The sequence below is a fragment of the Pollicipes pollicipes genome, unplaced genomic scaffold, assembly GCF_011947565.3.
Source record: "Pollicipes pollicipes isolate AB1234 unplaced genomic scaffold, Ppol_2.1 Scaffold_6686;HRSCAF=7923_pilon_pilon_pilon, whole genome shotgun sequence".
Lineage (NCBI taxonomy): Eukaryota > Metazoa > Arthropoda > Thecostraca > Pollicipedomorpha > Pollicipedidae > Pollicipes > Pollicipes pollicipes.
The window spans coordinates 12,774,830-12,798,848 of NW_023596921.1; the positions used below are offsets into that span (position 1 = coordinate 12,774,830).

The 24,019-nt window shown below is 56.9% G+C and overlaps 1 protein-coding gene across 1 annotated transcript in view; it reads left to right on the forward strand.

Moving 5' to 3' along the window:
- The window catches only part of LOC119107923 (growth arrest-specific protein 2), a 33,712-nt gene extending 13,183 nt beyond the window's left edge, over window positions 1-20,529 (forward strand). The window contains exons 3-9 of the mRNA XM_037231516.1: window positions 12,844-12,956; window positions 15,214-15,358; window positions 16,693-16,895; window positions 17,645-17,682; window positions 18,220-18,397; window positions 19,435-19,560; window positions 19,904-20,529. Of these exons, the coding sequence (XP_037087411.1) occupies window positions 12,844-12,956; window positions 15,214-15,358; window positions 16,693-16,895; window positions 17,645-17,682; window positions 18,220-18,397; window positions 19,435-19,560; window positions 19,904-20,101 (1,001 nt within the window). The 3' untranslated portion in view covers window positions 20,102-20,529. The remainder of the gene's footprint in view (window positions 1-12,843; window positions 12,957-15,213; window positions 15,359-16,692; window positions 16,896-17,644; window positions 17,683-18,219; window positions 18,398-19,434; window positions 19,561-19,903) is intronic.
- The last annotated feature ends 3,490 nt before the right edge of the window (window positions 20,530-24,019 follow it).

Here is a 24,019-nt window from a genome sequence, read left to right on the forward strand (position 1 = left end):
AGACCACGGACCACGGACCCCGGGCCCCGGATCTAAGACCTCAGACCCGTGTCCCGAGGACCGGACCCCGGATCTCGGACCTCAGACCTCAGACCCCAGACCTCGGACCCGGACACCTGAGCCCGGAATCCCGACCTAAGACCTTAGACCTCGGACCCCGGACCACAGACCTAAGACCTCAGACACTTGCCCCGGACCCCGGACCCTGGACCCCATACCTCGGACCTCATACCTCGGACTTCAGATCCCGGACCTCGGACCGCACACCTCAGACCTCAGACCTCAGACCTCAGACCCGTGCCCCTGACCTCGGACCACGGGCCTAAGATCTCAGACCCCGGAGGGCGGAGATCCGCCTTGCAGACCGTCATCAGGCAGGCGTCGGTTCGTCTGACGGCACGACACGCGCCGGTGAGGCGTGGCCGCCAGCTGAGTGCCGCCAGCAGCTCGCCGGGGACCCACCGTCGCATTGTTGTGGCTGATTGCTCGTCATTCATCGGATACCGGAGCGGTAACGGGATGTCGGCAGTGACGCTCCCGTTGGACGCTCCCGGCAATCGGTTATTTCCTTCTCTCTGAATGGCATAATAGGCTGGGAAAGGGCGCGCCGGGTCTGGGGAGCAGCCGTTACAAAGGAGAGACAGGATAGAGCGGGCGGGAGGGGGACCGGGAAACAGATAATAGTCACGAGATCGCGCTGGATCGAATTAAGGACGATTTAACATATTCATGGGAAGAGTCTGCCTCGCATGCCTAATCTTCTTCGTTGACTTTTAAATTATTAAAAAATACCTCACAGTAAACATTCTTGAAGCGTTAACGCCATATGGCTATATTATTATTGATGATGCCTTCATCGTTCTGTTCAGACCGCCGAAGCTCCTTCAAACCATTCAAGCGTCCTCTGATGATTCGCTTGCTAGATGTTTGCGCGTTTCCGATCTTCTTCGACTACGACCCACACCACTTGTCGATTCATGTACACTGAAGCATGCATTACGCAACAGAGACGCATCCGTCGAATGTCTTTGCGGTCGGCGCCTGCTCTCCATCTGTCTCCCGTCGTTCTGGTCGCTCGGCCGCCGGCGGGGTCGCGCCGCTCCATAACAAGTCGTGCGGCCGTCCGGAAGTGGCTTCCATCTAAGCTGCGGCGCGGGGGAGGGTCCCATCATTACACGAGCCGCCTGGCTCCGGTGCCGCTCAGGAATCTGGCGGCCCGCGCCGCCGACAAGGTCGCTGGACCCGCGGCGGCCGGCTCGGCGCGCACGGCCGGGCGGCCCGACCGCGGCGCCGGCCGCGTGCGGTCACCTCCGTGCCGGCGAGCCGAGTCGCGTGTCGAGCTGCGCCGGTCACAGGGCGGGGCCGTGGGACAGCGCCGCCCGCCAGGGCCGGACTATGACGCACCGGTGTGGCTTGCTGCCCCCTGCTCCCCTGCTCCCCTGGACGCGGGTCCGGCGGTGTGCGATCGATTCCGGCGAGGGATTCCGATTCGATCATGACGATCGATTCCGGCTGCGCGCCCGGAAAGCGACACCAGCGGGCCGCCACGGGCCGGCGGACGGCGCGGCGACCGTCGCCGGGGCACAGACATGGACTGCGGCGTCGGGTGAAAGGACAGACTGCGTGTCGGCGGCAGCGGCCCTGTGTCGATCTGCTGCCCCGGCCGACGATCGGTGGGTCTCCGCGTGTCGGCGGCAGCGGCTCTGTGTCGATCTGCTGCCCCGGCCGGCGATCGGTGGGTCTCCGCGTGTCGTGCTGAGCGGCTGCTGACACCGGCCCTGAACGCCGTGTCATGCTGAGTGGTTGGACACCGGCCCTGAGCGCCGTGTCGTGCTGAGCGGCTGGACACCGACCCTGAGTGCCGTGTCGTGCTGAGCCGCTGGACACCGGCCTTGAGTGCCGTGTCGTGCTGAGCGGCTGGACACCGGCCCTGAGCGCCGCGTCACGCTGAGCCGCTGGACACCGGCCCTGACGCCGTGTCGTGCTGAGCGGCTGGACACCGGCCCTGAGCGCCGGGTCTAAACGCCCGTCGTGTCAAGCGACAGGGTCCGCCCCGTAGACTGACGGCTGACTGTGGCGGAGGTCGCGCGGTGAGTATGCGGACGAGGTGCGCTCACTCGAAGCGGACGGCCGGAGTGAACGCTCTGTTCGTTGCGCTCGGTGGGATGGCCGAAGGCCTGGGCGGCCAATCGGGGCGGACGACAGCAGGGGGACGTCGAGGCGGACAGTCCAAGTGGACTGCCGAAGCGAGCGCAGCAGAGTGCAGAGAGTTGAGCAGGAGGTCGAGGTGCACGGCTTAAGCATGTGACCGAAGCGGACGATTCATGCGACCGGAGCGGCGCGGGCGTAGCCGAGCGCTCCGAGCGGAAGCGGTGGCTTTAGGGAGCGTCCGCCCGCGTCGACTCGTCCCCGCGCGTGGCGTGCTGCCTCACAGTGCGCCGCTTTGTTCATCGGCCGCCGTGGGATCGGCTGCCGGCGCTGTACAGTTACCTAAACACCACCGCCGCATTCCCACCTCAGTCAGTCGGTGGTAGACAGGAATCAGTCAGGCATTCGATGGTACGCGGTAAGCAACTGGCGGCATGTCGGAAGTAGAAAAAGCCGACAAGCCCTGATGGTCGTATGACGCCATTCAAAGCCGTAGCAGTTGTTGCAAGCTCTTTGTTTTCTGCCAGACGTTGTTTTAAGGGCTTTTCTTATCCCAATAAGATAACACAACACATTGTGCCTGTCATCACACAACCTTCTTCGTCACGTCGTTGCCACCGCGTTTTGTGGTGGCGATGGTGTTGTCCAAGTTCAAGAGGCGTGCACACCATGCGAGGGAAAGCTTTGCTTTCGGTGAAACGTTCCAATCTAGACGCGTGTTCACTACACGCCATCTTTGTCCGGTTCGCTTGCACTTGAGTTGGGTCTTCCTTGTCTCCAGTTTTAATTCGTGATCCCGGGATATTGTCATCACCATTATCTAGTTAACGTCTCGTCGGATAGCACAAGATGGAGGAACATGCAACCATGTGCAAACACATTTTACTCATTCAATATACGTCACCTCACCAATTCACACCTAAAAGGTTTTACTAGCTTTCTGGCCTCTGGGTGGGTTTTCGTCAAGAGCCATTTGAGAGACTCAGTCACATCACACTGGGGCCACACTAGAGAAAGGAGGCAGTTTACGGTTAGATACGCTATTCATCTTTTTGTCATGAGTATTAAGGAATCCACGATTATTCAAGGTATGCAATGTATGGTAAAAACCAGAGGGGAAGCACTCGACCCTCGGCGCGCCAGCTCAGCCATGGGTCAAGCGGGAGCTCCATGGCCGTCATCTCCGCGCCGTACCTGACTGCATGGGTCCGTGGGTCAAGCGGGAGCGTACCCGGCTGCATGGGTCCGTGTGTCAAGCGGGAGCTCCATGGCCGTCATCCCCGCGCTGTACCCGGCTGCATGGGTCCGTGGGTCAGGGAGGAGCTATATGGCCGTCATCTCCACGCTGTTCCCGGCTGCATGGGTCCGTGGGTCAAGTGGGAGCTCCATGGCCGTCATCTCCGCGCTGTACCCGGGTGCATGGGTCCGTGGGTCAGGGAGGAGCTATATGGCCGTCATCTCCGCGCTGTACCTGACTGCATGGATCCGTGGATCAAGCGGGAGCTCCATGGCTGTCATCTCCGCGCTGTACCCGGCGGCATGGGTCCGTGGCCGAGTGGGAGCTCCATGACCGTCATCTCCGCGCTGTACCCGGCTGCATGGGTCCGTGGGTCACGCGGGAGCTCCATGGCCGTCATCTCCGCGCTGTACCCGGCTGCATGGGTCCGTGGGTCAGGGAGGAGCTCCATGGCCGTCATCTCCGCGCTGTTCCCGGCTGCATGGGTCCCTGCATTGGTTTGACGAGCTCGCGCCGCCTCTAAGATGATCGGGCTAGGGACGGTATTATATGAGGCGAGTTAGGGACGCCGTCTGAGCTAGAAGCAAGGCAGTTCAGTGGAGCGCCCAAGACCACACGAGGCAGGAAGCTATCACAACCACCGATTAGTCGATAACTGCATACATGGTCAGCTGTTTTCTATGTGGAAAGAAGCGCAAGCTATTTGTTCCCCCTGCATTGCACTTTGCATGCCTACGATGCTGTGGCATTTCACTCCGCAAGCCAGCCAATACGACAACGCCAAAGAAACATTGCCGGCGTCGTGGAGAAGAAATTTGCGTGTGGTTGACAAACCTAATAACTGTCCGCGGACCTCACTGGAGACAGCGGCCCGTGCATCCAATCACCAATCTGTCGAGGTCGTGTGCGATAATCGCCCCGACGGTTCCACGCTTACCTTGAGCTATCCCCGGACGGCAAGGGCCGGGTTTCCGCTCGCAAAAACGTCATTAACGAACAAGGGGCTGCATCCTTTCTCGTGACCCTGCTCCTCACGGCTGCTGCGCACGTGGCGCTGTCGAGGGAGGGGCGTCACCTGACAATGCGGATGGCGTCATGGGTCGCTGCGACGTCCGCCACCGACGGCCGGGCCGGGCGGGGCCCGCCTGGCAGAGAAGGCCGCCGCAGCAGCCGGTGGGAACGGAGCCGCGTCCAGAGTCAACCGCACCTCCGCATCTGTAACGGAGCGACGGACGCGGCCTGCTCCAATGACGTCAGCGTCCGACGCGGCCTGCTCCAGTGACGTCAGCGGCCGACGCGGCCTGCTCCAGTGACGTCAGCGGGCGACGCGGCCCGCCCCAGTGACGTCAGCGGCCGATGCGGCCTGTTCCAGTGGCGTCAGCGGGCGACGCGGCCCGCCCCAGTGACGTCAGCGGCCGATGCGGCCTGTTCCAGTGACGTCATCCACGGCGCTGATGGCGATGGCCGCCGCCCGATGCTGATGACTTTCCCAGGCCGACGCGACGACGCGACCGTCGCCGGTACGCCGCGCGGCGCAGTTGGGGCGGCCAGCTGGGACCTGCGCCGCGAGTTTTCACACCGCTGGAGCGGCGCTTGCGGGCTGCGCCAGTGGTGGCAGACGCGCAGCAGCTTTTCCCTTCGAGCGGTGTGGCATCGGCGCTTGAACAGACGCTGCGGAGGCACCTGCGGACGGCATGCTCGCTGCAATGGGCACTCGAAAAACCTTGCTTATAAGGTCGACGTTGGTCCACTTGTATATTTGGGTTAGATTGGTGTTATACACATGCCATAGTTGGGACGAGCTCAATGTGGAGTGCCATACCAACATCAACGATGGGATTGGTCTTCAGACGGAAGCTTTTGTCTTGATTTAGATGCCGGGCGGTTTGGACTTGAGCGAGCTGCTTGACGCCATAAATGTTTGAGAGTGCGCGGAGGTGAAACATGGCGTAACCAATGGGCGCGGACGGCGCGGGTCGAATCTGCAGTGATGTGCAGCGGGCCGGTCGAAACCCGCACGCCCCGCTGGAGATGACGAGGCACACTGACGATCATCGCTTTAATTGGGTCTGGGTGATCAAACAGCGGAGAAAGGCCGCTCCAGCTCGTGCCGGCCGGCCGCCAGTCGGCGCATGGCCCGACGGTGGGACGCGGCTCGGCTGTCCGAGCTAGAAATTAGAAGCTTGCGACGACTTTTTCATGGCGCTTGGACGCTGGTGTGACATTTGGTGCGACTTTCATTGCCGTGACTCCTTGCACGCCGCCAGATCAGGCGCCGCCACTGAATGTTAAGCTCCTGTGCTGAATTGCGTTCGAGACACGGTTTCTTCATTCGTCTCGCTCAACGACTGAAACAGCATGAGATGTCTCTATTTCTTCTGCTAAACTACGTCGTAGCATGCGGTCGTTATTGGGTCAGCATCGATATCGTGTTTGAATGGTGTGCTGAATGTTATTCCTGTTGATATGGCTGGTGTCCAGCTTGAAGCCTAGGCGCCAATCTGAAGGCACGTGCGTGCTTGACAAACGTGTCTAGAATGGATTTTATGCCAGCGTCAGGATAATCGCATGAAATCGTACTCAAACATAGTTCATTACACGCTACCCAATTCAGTGCCTGACATGAGAAAACTTGCAGCTCAGGGTACATTTACGCTTAGGCTTTATCGTGGCATTAGTACTAACATACGTCATAATGATACTTTGCAGCACTGGAAAGCGGTACATGTTCTTCGTTAACATGCGCAAGGGTGGGTGGCAGTTCCCGCTCCGAACGTTTTTACAGAATAATTTCCGAACGCCAGCGTAGCCACGCCAAACTTTGCATAGACGTAGGCAATTAAATAGCAAATATTTTGATACGAAAAATGTAGATAAACCATGCAAGGTCACTGACCTATGACAGTTTACAGCCAGACCGTGGCTGTCAGCGAAGGCAGTATCCATGGAATGCGGAGTGTTAGTCATCTCTGTCATCTCTGAGATAGTTCATAAGCAATCGAACAATTTAATTTCGGATTACAAAAAAAAAAATGTTGACTGAAGGGCAGTAATCAGGTCAGACGGAGGCTTAAAGCAACCCGCCTTTATTCGAGAGTTTCCTATACCGTGTAGTTTCTGGTGCTCATTTCAAATAGATTAATAACAGGGACCGTAACAGACATCTTCCATGGACCTCTTAACTGAAAAAGGTCGCCAGAATGACCCACGTCAACCTTGGTATTCATGGACATACTGCCTAACGTAATCCTTGACACTTATTCGAAGCACAAATTTGATACATCTTGTACGATTTTGGTCATCACAACCTTCTAAATAAAAAGTCACCGACCTTAAATGAACACCAGCGACCTTTTGCTTACAACAGGTACCCAGGTGGAAAGCCGTCGCAAGAGGTGGTCTGGCGGCTCTTTTGGACACCAATCTGGAGTTTGACCTTGTTTGTCCTAATTTGACCCGAAGATTTTGAGCTACGAACCTCAAATTTTGATACAAGCGGGTCCAGATGCAGGTCATCCCACCCTAGGCATTTGGTGCCTCTAGCTTTCTTTTCAGTTTTCAGGGGGTCAAATGGACTCCCCACCCAATCGAGAGGTATTTAACCGGTCACCCGTGCGTGTGTCAAAACACGGAACACTAAAATAAAATACGTTGATGACGGCAACAGATTCAGAATGATGTGTCTCTTTTGTCGTCGGCGGTTCCGTGTCTGTAACTGTATAGAATACCCACTGTGGGCGGCCATCGGACCGTTTGGTAGGGTCCGCATTGTTCAGTGGTATCTCACAGACCGTTACTCACGGTCGTGGAATAACCTCACGGTTATACGCTTCATAAGAGGTAATGCCATCTGCGACTTGCCAGTCAACGTGCCAATCCGGCTGCACACCTGGGGTAGCAAGGGCACGAGTTCACCGGGGCGGCTGTCCCTCCTACCTGGGTAGGTGACGTCATGTAGCATCAGCCGCAGAGGGTGTCGGGAGGTCTGATTAACAACGGCAACGTGACAAACAGACCTGTCCCTGTGTTTGTATCTGGCTGTTGCAACGTCTAAGTCAAGTTTCAATGGAGAATGCAAAGCATCGGCTTTTGTTAAATTAATAAGAACCTGCCGCATACTGTGTTGAACTATTCGGTGTTGTCAGAAGCATTCTCTTCGCACTTTAATAATTCTGTAGTTTTGCCCGTAGCGAGAGCCCTATGAGTCACGAGCGTGCGGAAATGGTATCAACTCTTTCAAGTACGGCCGAAAGCCAAGCACAAAGGTGACAATCTTTCCATGGTTCGGAGTTTTCTGGCGTTGAAAAGCCGTTTGTGGAATCATCATTGTGGACTCGTAGGAAGACCAGATGAAAAGATACATTGGTAGGATCAATTACTTTAACGTCACTTTACCTCGGGGCTGGGTCACGTTTACAACACTGTCCCGGGATAACATCACAGATAGACCATCTTGTCCGTTCTATGTAGTCCATTGCGATGTTTAAGAAATACAGTTTGTGTGCGGATAACATTGGCAAAATGTGATACGTAGGATGTTTGGACTTGGTATAATTACAAGCATGCCGTTCCAAACAAAGCCAGAGGAATAATTGCAGGTCTCTGTAAACTACAATTTCACATCTTTCGCCATATATTTTATCTATGGATGAGACTAAATGTCTCTACGACTGCCCGGGCCCTTTCGAGACAGATGTCTTTATAAGGTATCTCGTGTGATGCTGTGGTATCGTGGCAGGGACTCGAACCCAAAACCGACGGGTCCATAGTCTTGCGCCCCAACCACCACCCGACCACGGCCACCCATCTTTCGTCGACACCCAGCTTTACAAAGACAAGAGGATGTAACAGCTGGTAGTAAGTTGTCGAGCATGTTTTCGGGACAGGCGTCAGTGTGTTCGGTTTCGTCTCACGCTGCGACCGTTACCTGCGCGTGACTAATCAAGCCCGGGGCGTGTCTGGGGAGGGTGTAAATCACGGCTGTCGCCGCCGGCCGGGTACGCTCTCGTTCTGAGGTCTCATTCGGAGCGGGCCCAAACAGCCTGAATAAAATGGGCCGTCGGATGGAGACGGCTGGTCCTCAGCGGGTCGAGAGCGGCGGGTCGATACCTGCAGCCGTAACGAGGGCTCGGGCGTACAACCTGCATCCCTGGGTGGAATTAGAAGGCCGACATCGCACAAGGCATAGCCGTTTCCGAAAGAAATGCTTTGCGTGGCATGCCATCGTGGCTGGCCGAAATTGCGCTCTGCAACTTAATTATGACAGCCTGAAATGGTAAGTGGGAAGTGCGATTTTCCAGCTCAGAATTGTTTTTCTTGGCCCATGGCGGCGAGGCGTCGCCCTTCCAGTCACGTGTATGTGTGGTGTGTGGGTGCGTGCATGTGTGCGTGCGTGCGTGCGTGCGTGTGCGTGTGTCGCACCTGGTCGCGCCGGCCGCTCGTTCCAGCAAGGCAGTCGCCTCGGCGACCGCACGTCCACTGCGGTCAACCGAACGGCGCGCGTTCCGAGGGATTTCTACAACGTTTGGAAACCACCGTACCCGAGGAGCGGCGGTCGCCGGCGGGTTTCTAAACATCACGTGACGCACGCAACACGAGCCTCGGTGTCCACCCACGGGCGGCTGGGCCGAGGGCGTGCCGCCGCCGGCCCTGGGCCGACCCGGGCGGCCGCGCCTCACCTAACCACGATGCCACGTTTGGCGCCGCGGGCGCGCATCGGGGAGGCGCCGGGTCAGGTCAGGAGGGCGCGATTGGAGGCGCTCGGGGCGCGTTCAGCGCGGCCGCGCGTGCGCTCCTCACGCGGCCGTAATTAGGCCAGCGCTCCGGCTCGGAGGAGACCGCTGACAGCCGCAGGAGCCCCCGGTCGGGTGCGTTCGCAATGTATCGGAAACGTGGCTCTCATGCGCGGGATGACGATCCGTTTTGACTTCTGTGCTCGCTCTACGGAGGGCACGGTCTCTCGTGCGTTCCTCACCGGGGCGTTAAAGGCGCTCCTGTTTCGCTCTGCTTTCATTCGGTCTTGTTCGGCTCGCTCTGATGGATGACAGTCTGATCTCGATGGGCCCACCGCTCCGACATGTTGTCGCATGGGACGCGTGGACTAGTCGCTTCGGAGCTATTAATCCAGGACTCGCCCAGAAGACAGCTGTAGCTGCGTAGGACGGCAGCCGCGTTCACGGTCGTCATGGATGAATACTCACGTGCTCTGGAAATGAAAGGATCCGTGTTTTATTGTGGTAGCGGTTGTTTTATCTAGGCCTTATTTACGTTTTCCTGGCCTTTAAGGTACATTTAGGGTCTTCACCAGTGGCGAGCGCTGGATACGCTTCGAACTGTTTGGAGAATACCAGCATTGGCCAACGTCTCAAGAATTCGCCCCGTTGGTTTCGTACTCGTGTGTTTGTATGCATACGTTCGCCATGGAGAATGACTGTGTGATTTTGTGAATGCTTAGGAATTGGTACACTAAAGCGTACCTTAAAAGAGAATATCCCTCCTTTTTATACTTTACACTAATTGGTACATCAGACTCGTGCAAGTTGATCCGTAATGCCAGTTTTTTTGGAAGTCTTTCTGAATAGCTCAACATTTCTATTTGAAGTAGCTGACCCTGCAGGAGAAATAACATTTGACCACCCGCCCGCCGCTGTTCAAGTAATACATTTAATTTGCCTTTCTTGTTCTAACATGCGTGTTCTGTCATGTTTGCAACACGCGTGTCAAAGTGTTTGCGTATTAAATGTTGCGAAAGCTCGGTACATTCTGTTCAGACAAAAAATGTATGCGAACATGAAGCTCTTATCCCGCGATTTCAGCGAAACTTTTATGCTACGGCTTTGAATTCTCCCGTGTGGCGTTTACCACTGTGACTTTGTTCGAGGTGCCCTATGGCCTTGAGAACGAGAGTATGAGTCATGTGACGCACTGATTCAAACTTCAGCCAGTGCTTGTCTCGGGAACAGGCTCTTGCCGCCCGCTGGATCAATCACAGACGTTCTGTTATTACCACCTGTAGAGGTGCGCACGGCGGTGTCATGACGGCGGTGATCGCGACTGCAGAGAAGAAACGTAGTGCTGTTGCAAAGCGTTGTCAGTGCAATTTGGACTTTAAAATAATTAAAAGTGACATCCTTATCATGTTTGACGGCGCTGCAACGACACTATTCGGTGGTATTATCTCTAAGATGTAACTAGTTCTGAAGTTTTACTAGAGCATGCTCTTGAAATATGCTCAAAGGTGGGACTCTTCCTTCCATATTTGTATGGGGTTTTGAAACAGCACAGCCATCTTGAGGATCATTCAGTCGGTTCACAGTCCTGCCCTTCTTTAGACCGAAACCTCTTGAGTTCTGAGCTACACGCCCACGAAGATGTGCAGACTTTTTCGGGCAGACAATTTTAAGGTCACCCAGGCATCCATGACGCTATAATAACGTCATTCACATCCTGCCATTCCATAAGCCACGCGGCGATCTAGGCCATGGAAAATATTATTATGGGTTCGTTCGCATCTGGCGTTCGTGAGCAAGATTTCGTGATATAACGACCGTCAGTTGGTTCTCAATGTCATACAAGGTACGTTGTCGTAATCAAAGATGCAGGTACTGAGAAGCATATTTACTTAACACTGACGTCGTACTGCTTAGGGCAGGCTTTTCCTCTCAAAGGAAACGTTGCACATGTTATCATATTGAAACAAGCATCAGATATGATGAAATGAGCTCACTTATAACTGCTGGTATAATTCTCATTGAAAAAGACTCCTCCAGGCAACACAGTTTCTCTGTTTAGTAAATATGCTCCTCCATGCCTCATTTTGTGGTTTCGTTGTATTACCTTGCACAGCATTGAATGAGAGCCAATTGATGGCCGTTATATCTGGAAATCGTGCTTACAACGGTCAGCTTTGAACAAATCGACAACTATGTTTTTCTTAGCGTTGATCACCACATGACTCATGACATGACAAGATTTCATTGACGTTATTATGGCGTCATGGATGCCTGGATGGCCTTGAAATAGTCTCCCCGAAATTGTCTCCCATTTGCGCGGGCGTATAGCTCAGAGACCAGATAGGTTTAGGTAGTAGGGAGAAGGGAGGGGGGGGGGGGCAGGGCTGTAAATGGCACCGAATAATTTTCAGGATGGCTTTTTCAGCTGAAAACCCCATACAAATGTGGAATACAGCATTAAAAAGTATGTCAAAAGTTACAAGTGAGCTCATTTCATCATGTCTGATGCTAGCTTCAGTATCCTCAAATGTGAAACATCCCCTTTGAATACGACACACGTTATCGTTCTCGATGTGTGCCGCGAAATTTGGAAATGGAGCGCTCCGTTATGTGGCGCTATCAAATGGGTACTCCACATCTGGTGCTAACATGAGACACATAGCGAGCGGATGAAAAACTCGTACAAAAACGTCTTTGTTCTGTCTGGCCACCGATTCCTAGCGAATCCACTGTGTTCTTCGACGACGAAAACCCGCTCCTTGTGTCATTTCAGTCGATTATTCAAAGCACGGTCCATAACGGACGGGTTTCCAGAATCGGAAAGTAATTGTGATGTCCCGTGCGGTGCTGTTTTCAATTCAGACAAAACAGGTGTAACTAAACGCTTCGGCACATTAAAGCAAAGTACGGCAAGTCGTGATCAAGAGCTTCCAATTAACCTTGTCTGTGATTTATCCAGATTGTGTCCTTGGGAACAAGACTTCCGTGCTTATGGCCGTGTCACGCTGTGCCCTATACCTTGCACCAGGACGGGAAGATTCCCACCGCGACTCGCTTCCTGACCCAGACCGTGCAACCTTACGGACCATCGCCGGCGGAGGTCGGCTGCACATCAGGCGTAGACGCAGTATTTCCTGGTCACGCGGGTCACGTACCGAGCTTTGGTACAGAGCGGTGAAGGCTGCAGCGGCGCTGGTGGCTGCAGCCAAGCTTGCCAATCAATTTTGGATACTGAGAACGCGATCACCGTTGCTGAGATGAAGCACATATTTTCCCCGGCAACAGCCAAGTCAGGCGATCATGACGCTACGCTGCCTTGTGTGTTCACTGCTGTCAGAAATAATAACTATGCAGCGTGTGCTATACCTGTACAATACCGCAAGGGTGCCCGGGTGGTCGGCCGGCTGGCCGGCCGGTCGGGTCGTGCGGTCACCGCTCCAAACGGGCCACCCACCGATGTCGCCCGGAAGAGCGCCGGGGTGACACCGGACCGGCCGGCGGGCGGCGCCAGCCCACGGCTTTCTCCGCGGCCGCTCCGCCGGCCCGCGCCCGGTGATTGTGATGGGTGAGGAAGAATTGCCGTTGGGATGAGAGAGCCCGCGCCACCAAAGGTCGCCCCGACGGCCGCCCGTGTCGCCGCCAGTCGAGCGAGTGACCCGAGTGGCCCGAGCGACCCCGGTGACCCTGACCCCAGTCAGTGACCCGCACAACCCGTTCTGCCTCCAGGCACCGACCACATCGATGTCAACAACTACATGGCCGTGCTGGACAACGGTCTGCTGCTGTGCCGCCTGGCCAAGATCATCGCCGACCAGGCGGCTCGCACGCACACGCTGGCGGTGAGCACAGTCCGGGCGCCGCTGACGGAGACATAGACAGGCTCATTTGTCGATGCCAGTAACGCGGTCATTAGCGTGATTTCTTACGTTGTTATCTCGCTTTCCACGGGTGTACGGAAGGCCAGGTGAATGTGTGGTCGCCACAGTCGTGCGTGGCCGATGGTACGCAGTTCCACGGGGGATGGCAACCACAGTCATTTGTGGCCTACGAATACCTTAAACTTGGACGTCAGTGCGGCGTTTATTTCCGCCCGGGTACCTGAAGTCACCAATATCATCAATATGATCGCCGAAGCATTCTACCAAATCTTCCAGGCCGTTTCTAGTGTTAGACAATTGTCCATTGTGGCAACGTAGCGACGAAGTGACCGAAATTCTCCTACTTTGCACAGGTCAAAAGGCGTCTAACCGGCTGACACGAACAGAAACATTCAGCATATGCGTATATAACGTCATCACCCCACTTCCCATTCAGTCCATCGCTCCGCTGGAGGCACCGTGTCGACTTGCCCACGAGCGCCAGATTCGGCGCCATTTAACGGTCTTCATTAGCTTGCTCATCGCGGGTCAGCCCCACCGCGAGCCCAACTATAGAATGGGTTCTCCCGTCAGCAGTGACGGGGGCCGGCTGATGGGGGTGGCCCGGCGCTGACCCGCTGAGACTCGGGACTCGGCGGGTGGTGTCCCCCCCCCCCCCCCCCCCCATCCACCTCCCAGGGCCGGCGCCACGCCGGCGGCGTCGCTTATCATGCTGCAGCACCGGCGACGGAGGTTTCAGCAGCAGATTGTAAAGGCATTCAGGAACTTCCTTTCCGGGCTGATTAGTGCGACCTTGTGCCAAAGGGCTTTTGCGACTTTCGAAAGAAGAAAAAGTATCGCCCTCCCCATCCCGTCTGGTGTTCCTACAGTAGTCTTGAAAGACAAACTTATCGTTGAATCACACGGTGAAAGCTGTCTTGTGTAACCGGGTGAAGTAGGCCAAGTGACCGCTGGTACCAGATGCAAGCAATGAATTTGTTTTAGACTGGAGGTTACCCCCAACCGGATGGACGACTGGAGTTTGCTTATTCATGATCGAAAGTTGGGACGCGGTTGGCCCTGGGAGACGGCCTCATCTGGCAGCTCTCCCAACGATGGTCACACTTCACGCCCGCACGGGCACTCAATGTTCCCCGGCGGACCGTGGGATACTGGGCTCAACTGAGTCACCAGTAACTGCAACTTTCGGCGAATATTTCAGGGAGCCGTCTGATACCTGCATTGTTCCGACGAGAGGTTAGGCACGCGCTCGGGTGAGGCCCATTTAACCCCCAAAGGTTTTTTCCAGAATAATTTACGAACGACGTGGCGTAGCCGCATCAAAATTTGCATAGCTGTAGGCAGTTGAATAGCGGGTCGTTTGCTATGCCAAAGTATAGCTGTCACTGGGTAGGATGCTGACCTGTTACAAGTCAAAGTCAGTCCGTGGCTGTCAGTGAAGGGAATTTCTAGGAATTCTTTAAGTTGATACGACAACAAAGTGCTTGGCAAAACCACACATCTCTGAGACAGTTTCGTAGTCAATAAAACATTTGAATTCAGGATTACAACAAAGTCCAATGACCCAGGGTCAGGTATGAAGGTCAGGCCGAGGCCTAAACCAAGCTGTTTTCTACTCGAGACACTGCTGTACAGGGTAGTTTTTGGTGCTCTTTTTGAATTTATTTATTACAGAGATTGCAACAGACACCTTACATGGGCTTTTTAAATGCCAGAGTAGGCCACTGACCTAAAACGACCCAGGTCAACATTTTTTAAGAACATGCCGCCTAGCGCACTCAATGACGTTATTTCAAGTGCAAAAATCAAAACAAACCCCTTGAATTTTGGGTCACCATGACCTTATAACGGTCAAACAATGTCATTGACCTTAATTGAACATCAGTGACCTTTCGCTTAGAGGAGGTATCTAGATTCAATGTGGTTGTGTGAGAAAGTTAATCAGCTTGATCTCACCGATGTAAACGGGGCCCCTCTCCTAATCGATGTAGCGAGACCGCTCTCTTCTCACCAACGTGCGCGAAACCCCTCTCCCTCACCGACGTGAGCGGCACCCCTCTCCTCTCACCAACGTGAGCGAGACCCCTCTCCTCTCACCAACGTGAGCGGTACCCCTCTCCTCTCAACAACGTGAGCGGGACCCCTCTCCTCTCACCAACGTGAGCGGGACTCCTCTCCTCTCACCAACGTGAGCGGGACCCCTCTCCTCTCACCGCAGATGCCGGCGCCAACGTTCAAGTTCCGCTGCTGGGACCGGGCGCGCTCGCGCTCATTCTTCGCGCGCGACAACGTCTACAATTTCCTGCAGTTCTGCCGGCTGGTCGGCTGTCAGGAGAACTTCCTGTTCGAGACGGACGGACTCGGTAGGTGGCCCGCTGCAGACGGGTGGCGGGCTGGGACGGCGCTCCCGGCACCGATGCGGCGGCCGGCTGCAGACGGGTGACGGCCTGGGGCGGCACTCCCGGACGCCGATGTGGTTCACGGGTCACCCTGTTCCCGCTTGGTAAACACGGCGCTTTTGAGTCATATGTCCAGCCGGCCAGGCGCCGTAAACAGACGATGGCCAGGCACGGTTTTTGGCTTTGACCGGGCAAAACAGGGGGCCTGGACAGCTGACAGTACTTTCATGTCAAAGTTCGTGATATGCGGGGATATCGAGTGGTTTATTAGTGTCGATACATTCGTACCTAGATAAGGACATTTCATGCGCGCTCAACGCGGCGCATTCAAACCGCATCACGTGTGTTTTCAAGCTGCATCTTCAAACCACATGGCTCGGGCCCGGGGTCAGCGTTGTATATTTACACTCGTAATGAGAGAAAACGCGCCAGATCCTTGCTCATGACGAATGACGTGCCATAAATGTGAGGGATGCCCCGTCTTATCCGTAGACAGAGATTGTGGATGCGGGTGCTCAGCGACGTGTCTTCTGCGTGGGATGATCTCGCGCGTCAGGGATGTGCGCCGCACTGCAGGGGTGTCGGCGAAGCGACCAACAGCGTAACGCGCCGGGGATCCGCTGTTTGTTGATAAGAGATCGGTCGCGTCGTCGCGGCAACCCTCGCCCGCGATAAGCCGAAAAGCTTCGATTGACAAGTGGCGTGCTGTGGCTCTGATAGCTTCTGAGAGCCTGTTGTGTAGGAACTGAGTGGGGTTCCGGTATTCGTGCTGTGCCTGGTAACCGCCGTGTGCCACCATGTTCAGTGACGACTGTGCGCGAGTGCGACCAGCACCCTCCAGTGACGGAGATGTTCATAACCGCCACGCCTGGGAACGGTGTCCAGACAGCCGCCCGGCGTGCTGCTGTGCCTGTGTCCAGTGACTGCCCTGTGCTGCTGTGTCTATGTCCGGTGGCCACGGCCCGCAGTGACCACCGTCCACCGCACGCTGAAGCCGCTGAATGCAACCGCGTCCTGTGACTGCCACATCCAGTGAATGTTACGTGCCTCCCTACGCGGTGGCCACCGTACCCAATGGCCGCTGTATGCTACCTTGACAAGTAACTGTCGTACCCTATGACTGTCTTGTAACCGCCGTGACCAGTGACCGCCGTACCCAGTCACCGCTGTATGTTGCCGCATCAAATGACCACCGCGCCCAGTGACAGCTACATGCATCTGTACCGCGTGAGTGTTGTGTGGCACCTTGTTCAGTGAACGGCCAGTGACCGTCCAGTGACCGCCATTCCCGCCGGCAGTGCTGCACACGCAGCCGCGCGGCGTGCTGCTGTGTCTGCTGGAGCTGGGCCGCCGCAGCAGCCGCTACATCGAGCCGCCCGTGCTCGTGCAGCTGGAGCAGGAGATCGATGAGCAGGAGCGGCTGGCGGCCGCGCGCGACGGCAGCGACTCGGGCTACTCGGACACGGCGCAGGAGCGCGAGCGCAGCGCCGAGCGTGACGTGGCCGACGCGCGCTCGCCGCGCCCCTCCTCGCTGATCCCAGTGCGGCGGCGGCGCAGCGGCGTGCGGCGCGCCGGGTACGTCTCGACGCAGCCGCGGCGGCCTCCGGCAGACGGGCGGAGCCGATAGGACGGGGCTTGAGGAGTTTTGATTGTTAGAGGTGTAATTGGAGAGTTTAGGGCTGTAGTGCGTCAAGGTCAGGCTAGAACACTGGCAAAAAGAACGGAACGCAGTCAAAAACACGACAAAAGAACGGAAAAGGCGCCGTTTGTGGGCACGGAACAGGCAGCATAAATTACAGTCCAGCTGTTAAGAAACAGTCAAAATGTAGCAGAAAGTAGTAGCGGCCTACGCATGACGCAAATATCGCATATAATAGCGTCTGCATGTGTGAATTACTCGTTTCGTCGAAATTTAAAAGCATTAAGCAGTACATAAGCTACAATAAAGACCAGGAGCCAACTGCAAGGAATGCTGACGACAGAGTTCGTATCAGACAGGGGGTGGAGGCTAATCATGGCTGCATACCTGTCCTCGCCCTCGGGCCTTCGCCGGGCCCGGTTCGATGCCCCCCCCCCCCCCCCTCTCTCCCCTCCCCAGCGCTCTCTGACCCCACCCCCTCACCGGCAGCACGTCGTCGATGCCGGCGTCGGCGCTGACGTCACCTTCCCACCACCGCTCGACGCCGCGGCTGTCCGTGGCTGGCGGGCTGTCGGCGGCCAGCACGCCCTCGCGCATCCCCACGGCCCCAGGGCGGCCGCGCCCACCTGGTGCGCGTCAAGATGGCGCTGCAGGCGAGCGGCAGCTGCGGCGGCGGCGGCGGCGGCGGCGGCGGCGGCGGCGAGGTGCTGACGGTGAGCGCTGCAGCGGCGGCGGTCGATGTGCGGAGCGGGGTCGCCGGTAACGAGCCGCCCCCGGACCGGGAGTCGAGCGCCGGTGCTGACAGGACGCGACGTCAGGGTCACAGGGCGACGTGAGGGAAATGGTCGACAGCCGGGACGGATCACAGCTGTGTTACTCAGGCGTTGGACAATCAGGTAAATTGAGGGTGGCGTGAGATTAGAATGCTGCTCAGGAATGTGGCAGGTCGCGTGCCGCTACCAAAACAGGAACGTGGGTGCGTGTTGAGGTAAAATGTTTCGATGGGGAAGTTTGTTCTGAACGTCAAGGTGAGGATTAAGCAAAAACACACCGAAGCTACACATATTTAGCTAGGTTATTGCCACGGCTGCGTAGAGATCTGAGTCGGACAAGTTAACTAGTAGCCGTGGTCACTGCGCGCGACGGCGTCCTACGCACGCGCCGACACTCGTGCCCGGCCCTGCAGACGGAGGAGCGGACGCAGCAGCTGCTGGGAGCGGCTGCACCAGCTGGAGGTGGCCACATCGCGGCGACCCCAGGCGACACACCGCCCATCGACGCCGGCCAGCTCCGTGGCGAGCACCCCCACCTGCCGAACACCCACCCATCCCTCCAGCGGCGAGAACAGCCTGCTGGACAAAAAGGTACGAGAAGGCTGATCAATACACCGTTTTAGGATAAATACTACGTAGAAAGGCACGAAAAGGTCACTTAGTACACCTATCTTAACCCTCGCCCAGATTCGCCGTTTTTCATGGCGCTGACTGATATGAGAGGGGATCAAGGTGACTCTCCCGGCGTTTCCGAACTAATAAAGATAGAGCTTAGCAAAACAAAACAAAAAACACTAGTGGATTGGTCTCAACTAGATTTAACGCTCTCTACAAGTTTGCATGTTGTTAGGTCAAAACGGACCCCATTATGCCAGGCTGAAGGTCAAATGTTTCAGAAAATCTCACTTTTTCCACTTAACACAAATACCAGAAAATGTCCCGTGGCGATATAAAACCGAAACAGACGTATTCCTTGTCCAGCTCTGAGTACATTGGTGCATATTTTGACGTGTTTTGAGAACAAATTTATGAAATATGAATTCGTTAATGTAACAATGTCAGCCCGCGGCGCGTGCGTTCCGCGGCACCGTCGGTTGCCACCCGCCGCCCGCGTCGGCCGTAGATCGCCATGGTTTTCCTCAAAAACCGCCACAGGTCCGAAACCAGAAACCTTGGGAACACGTTCTTCGTGTCCAATCACGCGCGATGGGTGCTCCATAGGTTACCGAAAATTTGGGCCCGATAGCGCAACATGCCGGAGAGGAGGTATTCGAAATCGCATGCCCCCCCCCCCCCCCTCCTATCAGGGCGAAGGTTAAGAGAACAGCCCGCTAGTCAAGACGGCGTGTAAAATCAACCACAAAATAGGGTCGTTTAGCATCTGATGCGTTGGGGTGCCACATTCCTCGAGCACAGAAAACCCCAGAACCTGTGACGAACACCGCTCCTGTCATGATAGCACAGGGCCCACACCATTGTTTTAACGCTTGCAGAACTGAATCCTACCGAATATATGAAACTGAATCATTAAGGTATCCCCCGGGATTGGCGTCAAGAAGGTGGGCAGCGACGGTCGCTCTCCGCCCCGCCTGACCCTCCAGCGGTGACGCCTTCCCCCCTCTCCGCAGGTGCAGCAGATGGTGGAGGAGTCGGCGGCCGGCTGCAAGTGCCGCAGCAACTGCATGTCGGACGTGCAGCTTCGCCGTGTGGCGGAGGGCCAGTACAACGTGGCGGGGCGCACCGTCTTCATACGGGTGAGTGGGGGTCACCGGAGGCGGCGAGCGCGAGGCGGAGGACGCCGGTGCCGCAACACGGCTCGGGTCGGGCCGCAGATAGGACAGCGTGCGAAGGTTCCGTGCTCATGACTATGCCCACAGATATGTAACACAAATGTCCACGCATTTTGAAACGAATGTCGATTCGCCGATGCCTTGGGTTAAGCGTAGTAACTGCTGCCGGTGTATCCCCAATCTCAGTTCACAAACTAGACCTGTACAAGTGGAAATTCCTCGCGACTTCCACTCGTCCCGTTGTGGACGAACGTGTCGCGAGCCGTCACGCCACGCCAGTTGACCGCGTCCGCGCGTGTGCCTCCAGCTGCTGAAGGGACGTCACGTGATGGTGCGCGTGGGCGGCGGTTGGGACACGCTGGAGCACTTCCTGAGCCGGCACGACCCGTGCCAGTCGGCCAGCCTGCCCGGCTCGCTGGCCACCGGCGGCGGCGACACCACCGAGATGTTCCTCCGGCTGCGGGCCACGCCCCGCTCCCGCTGTCAGGTGCCCTCCAACGGCTGAGGCGCCGCCCATCGGCAGCGGGCCGCCCGGCTGGACATCGGTCCGCTGAACAGGCTGAGGGGAGCCGCCCGAGCCGGCCGCCGCCCATCGGCAGCGGGCCGCCCGGTTGGACACTGGTCCACTGGACAAGCTGAGTGGGGCCGCCCGAGCCGGCCGCCAATCTCGGCACCGCGCCAGCAGCCGTCTGGCGGACGCACGACGAGAGGAGAACCGGTCGACCGGCTGGGTCGCTTTGATGAGCCGGAGCCTCCCTGTCCGTCGATGGCGGCGAAGGAGACAGCTCTCGTGCAGTTCCAGTTCTGGACGCGCCGCCGTGATAGCGATGCCGACCACGGAGCGATGCGGTGCGATGCGGTGCGGTGCAGTGTGGGGCGACGCGATGCAATGCAATGCAATGCGAGTGCAATACGCGTCGCGCACGGCCCGAACGCTGTCAACCGCATCGCTCGGAGTTTCTCGCTTCCGGCGCCTGCGCGCTCCTCTCGCGCGACGCCCACTGTAGCTTGCGAAGATGCCATAGGTGTGCTGTTGTGTCGCCGCCGCCGCGCGGCTCGTTGCGGCCGGCGACTGTCCGTCATCAGGGTAGGTCGAGCCGACCAGCCCCGCCCTTCCCCGCCGCGAGGATCTGTGCGCGCTTGTCTGGGCGCAGTTGCGACGCCAGGCGTCCGGCTCCTGACCGTTAAACTGAGTTGTTTAGCCGCGGATGCGCGGACGGTGGCAAGGGGTGAGTGTTTTCCCGGTAGATTACCGTTGTTTGGAATGCCATCGGAGGCGTGAGGACCGTTTTCTCGATACATTACCGTTGTTGTATTGCCATCGCAGAATTGAGTTGGTGCATGTTCGATAGGAGCGCCGTTCGACGAAAGTCGTCACATTTGTTTATATTCGGAAGATTTACTTGTACCAATAAAACCATAGATACTCCAGTCGCATTTCCACCTTTCACTGGCCCCACTCTGCGCGGCATCCGTACCACGGAGGTACACAGTGCGAACGGGTATCTGACCACCAGAAATAGCGGTGTGATGACCCCGAGTCAGCCACGGGCTCCGCATCATCGGGCCCCGCACGGCTCCGTGTCGAAGGTCGTCCAGGCCGACGTTCGATCGTTCGGTGTCGCGCGACGACGCCCTTCCGCCGTTAGTGCCAGCTGACGCGGCAAGGAAGGCCGCCGCCCCCCCCCCCCCCTCGCCGGTCCCGTCAGCGGACCAGAGCCGGAGGATGGAGAGGCGGTGCTGAAGCTGGCCGTTGGTGACAGTGTGACGTCACGCGGGGTGACAAGATGACAGCTGCTGAGTGGCTTCGTTTGCCAGCAGTTTAAGTTACTTGAGCTCATGAACGAAACCAGTTTTTTACCGGCATCGCACCACTCCGTAAAGTGGTTTGTAACAATTCTGAACCTGATCTGCTTTGAACACGCCAGGCAAAAGATGCTTGTGGCCATCATGATCTCGGCAGTGGCTATGCCTTCCACAATTCTTTTACGGTACAGTTTGTCTGTCGCAAATAAGGCCTTTCACGGAAATCGATGACATTATTTCTTGCCCCACACCGTCATGTCTCTGTTATCAAAAACAAAGTGTCAGCAACACACGGTTCAAGATGAACACGATATCACAAAGACAACACCAAAAAATAACCATCACTTCTTCGGAGCCTTCTCCAGGCCTTTGATGTACTTCTTGGGAACCTTGTAGTCTTCTGAAAGGACAGAGAACATTTTCCCTTTAGACACACCAATCCCGTTGTTTTCTCGTAATCTATCGAAATTCAAATGATTACACTTAGCGTTGAGTTGCCACACAAATTGCTTAATATAGGGGTGTGTCCACATAACGGGGCACCCCTACGAAGGCACCGCAATCCTTTTCAAATGCAACCGTCGCGACGCAATAAACAACACAGAAAGGGCGGTGTTGTTTTTCCAGCCAGCGAATAACATATGGTTGGGCAACACCACTGGCATGGGAAGACGACAGAGGCTCTGCCGGGATCAGGCGCTGATGAAGGACATCCACAGATGGGAGGAAATTCAGTACTGTGGCCCGGCCGCACAACAAGGGGCCAGCACGCAACCGAGTCGTCGGAACGCGCTCAGACGCCCGATTATTCATTGATCTCTGGCGACTCTTATTGTCTCAAGGTGATCCCACCCGGCCAAGATCAGACGGACTGCGCGGAGCCTTGTCAGCGGCCCGACCCGACCCAACTGACACTTCTACAACATGCGTTGAGGGAGTACGTTCTGGCTGAGCGCGTTTATCCCTGGCATGGGTAAAATAGGACGTTGCACGCCACATCATTCCGCGTCGCTGAGGTGCGGTTACCACACTGCAGTCACCAAAGCGCGCGATAAGCGCGCGCCCCTGGAAAGCAGTCCCGATCCCCATAAGCAGTGTCTGCTGCGTTCCCCGTCAAGGCCTTTTAGTACTGTCATCTTGTGAGAACGATAGAGACCGTTTCACAAGTTGTAATGTGCAGCCGGCGGCGAACGGCGGCGCGACGCAAATGTGACGCGCGTGCGAAAAAACACCGAACCTCCCACTGGGATGTGGTGCTTTGCAACGTGCCGAGAGCGTGAACGAGACGCATCATACACACAACGCTAACGCGCCCCCGAGCGCGTCCGGACGGGCGGCCATCCGTCCTCACCCTGCAGCAGTTTGCCGATGAAGCGGATCTGGTTGCCCTGCACCATGACCTGGCTGGTGCCGGGCGGCCGGTTGGGCGCCTCGCCGACGCTGGTACTGGCCGCCACGCCCACCTGGCAGCGGTGCGCGAACTCGGCCGGGTCGATCCCGAACGGGCAGGTTCAGCACCATGGTGATCTGACGCACGGGCCGACGGAGACGCACGTGAGGCAGACGGCGGTCAGCGCCGACCGACGGGGGGGGGGGGGGGCAGAGGGGACAGCTGCTCCCTCCTCACGCTTGAGATAAAATAGCATTGATCCTAACGCTGCGTGAAATGACGTAACTTGCAAGCTGGTTTGAACTCTAACGAATTTCACCATCATCCTCAGCAACGCGCTGTCCTCTGACCCCAGACGCCGCGTTGACGAGCGCCTGGGCACGCTGGCAGGTTCAGCGCCGTAGGATTCGACAACAAGCAGCGAGACGCGCATCCAACTCGTGCGAGACAACACGGACGGGGTCAGCATGGCCGTGATCTGACAAAAAACCGCGGGCGGATGTACAGGCAAGGGCCAGCCAAGCCCGGCAGATTTGGCACCGTCGCAATGTGATACTGTACTAGGTAACGCATCGTCAACAAACGGCGTCTAACACAGCTGTGAACGCATCCAAGGATTACACATCGGCAACCTGTCTTACGCCATTATTTGTGGACATGCATGCTACATCACGGCTACAATAGGTGTAAAGCCAGGCCCACGCCAGCATTCGCCGCAGGGGCCGGAGGCCGGTGTGGCTGCGCGCCGGAAGGCAAACACAGATCGGCAGGGCCCAGCACGCGTCCCACCTTCTGTTGCCGGAGCGTGTGGCGGTGTTGAGCTCGACGCGGTGGGCACGGCGCCCTTCTGACACAGCGGCGGCTGGGCGGAACAGAACCAAGGTGGCCGGGAGACGAGCTGCAGGAGCGGGTGCAGCTCGTCCCAGCGCAGCGCCGCCAGGGAGCCGTGGTCGGCCCCCCGTCAGGCTCGACGCCAGCACCGGGTCCAGCCGCACCTGGCTGCGGGCAGCGGCGGACGCGTCCGTCAGCTGATGCCGGAGCTGGTTGCCGCAGCCGAGAACGCTTACAGCAAAGGGTTTGGTCGCAGGAAAAGCAACAGTTATGTTGCATAGCTATGGTGTCACGTGACGAATATCAGCAAGGACCACATAATCCGCCCCGATTCCATCAAGAGGACAGCTGTTTTAACTTATCCCAGCGACACAGTGGCTGCGGACCCGCCAGCCA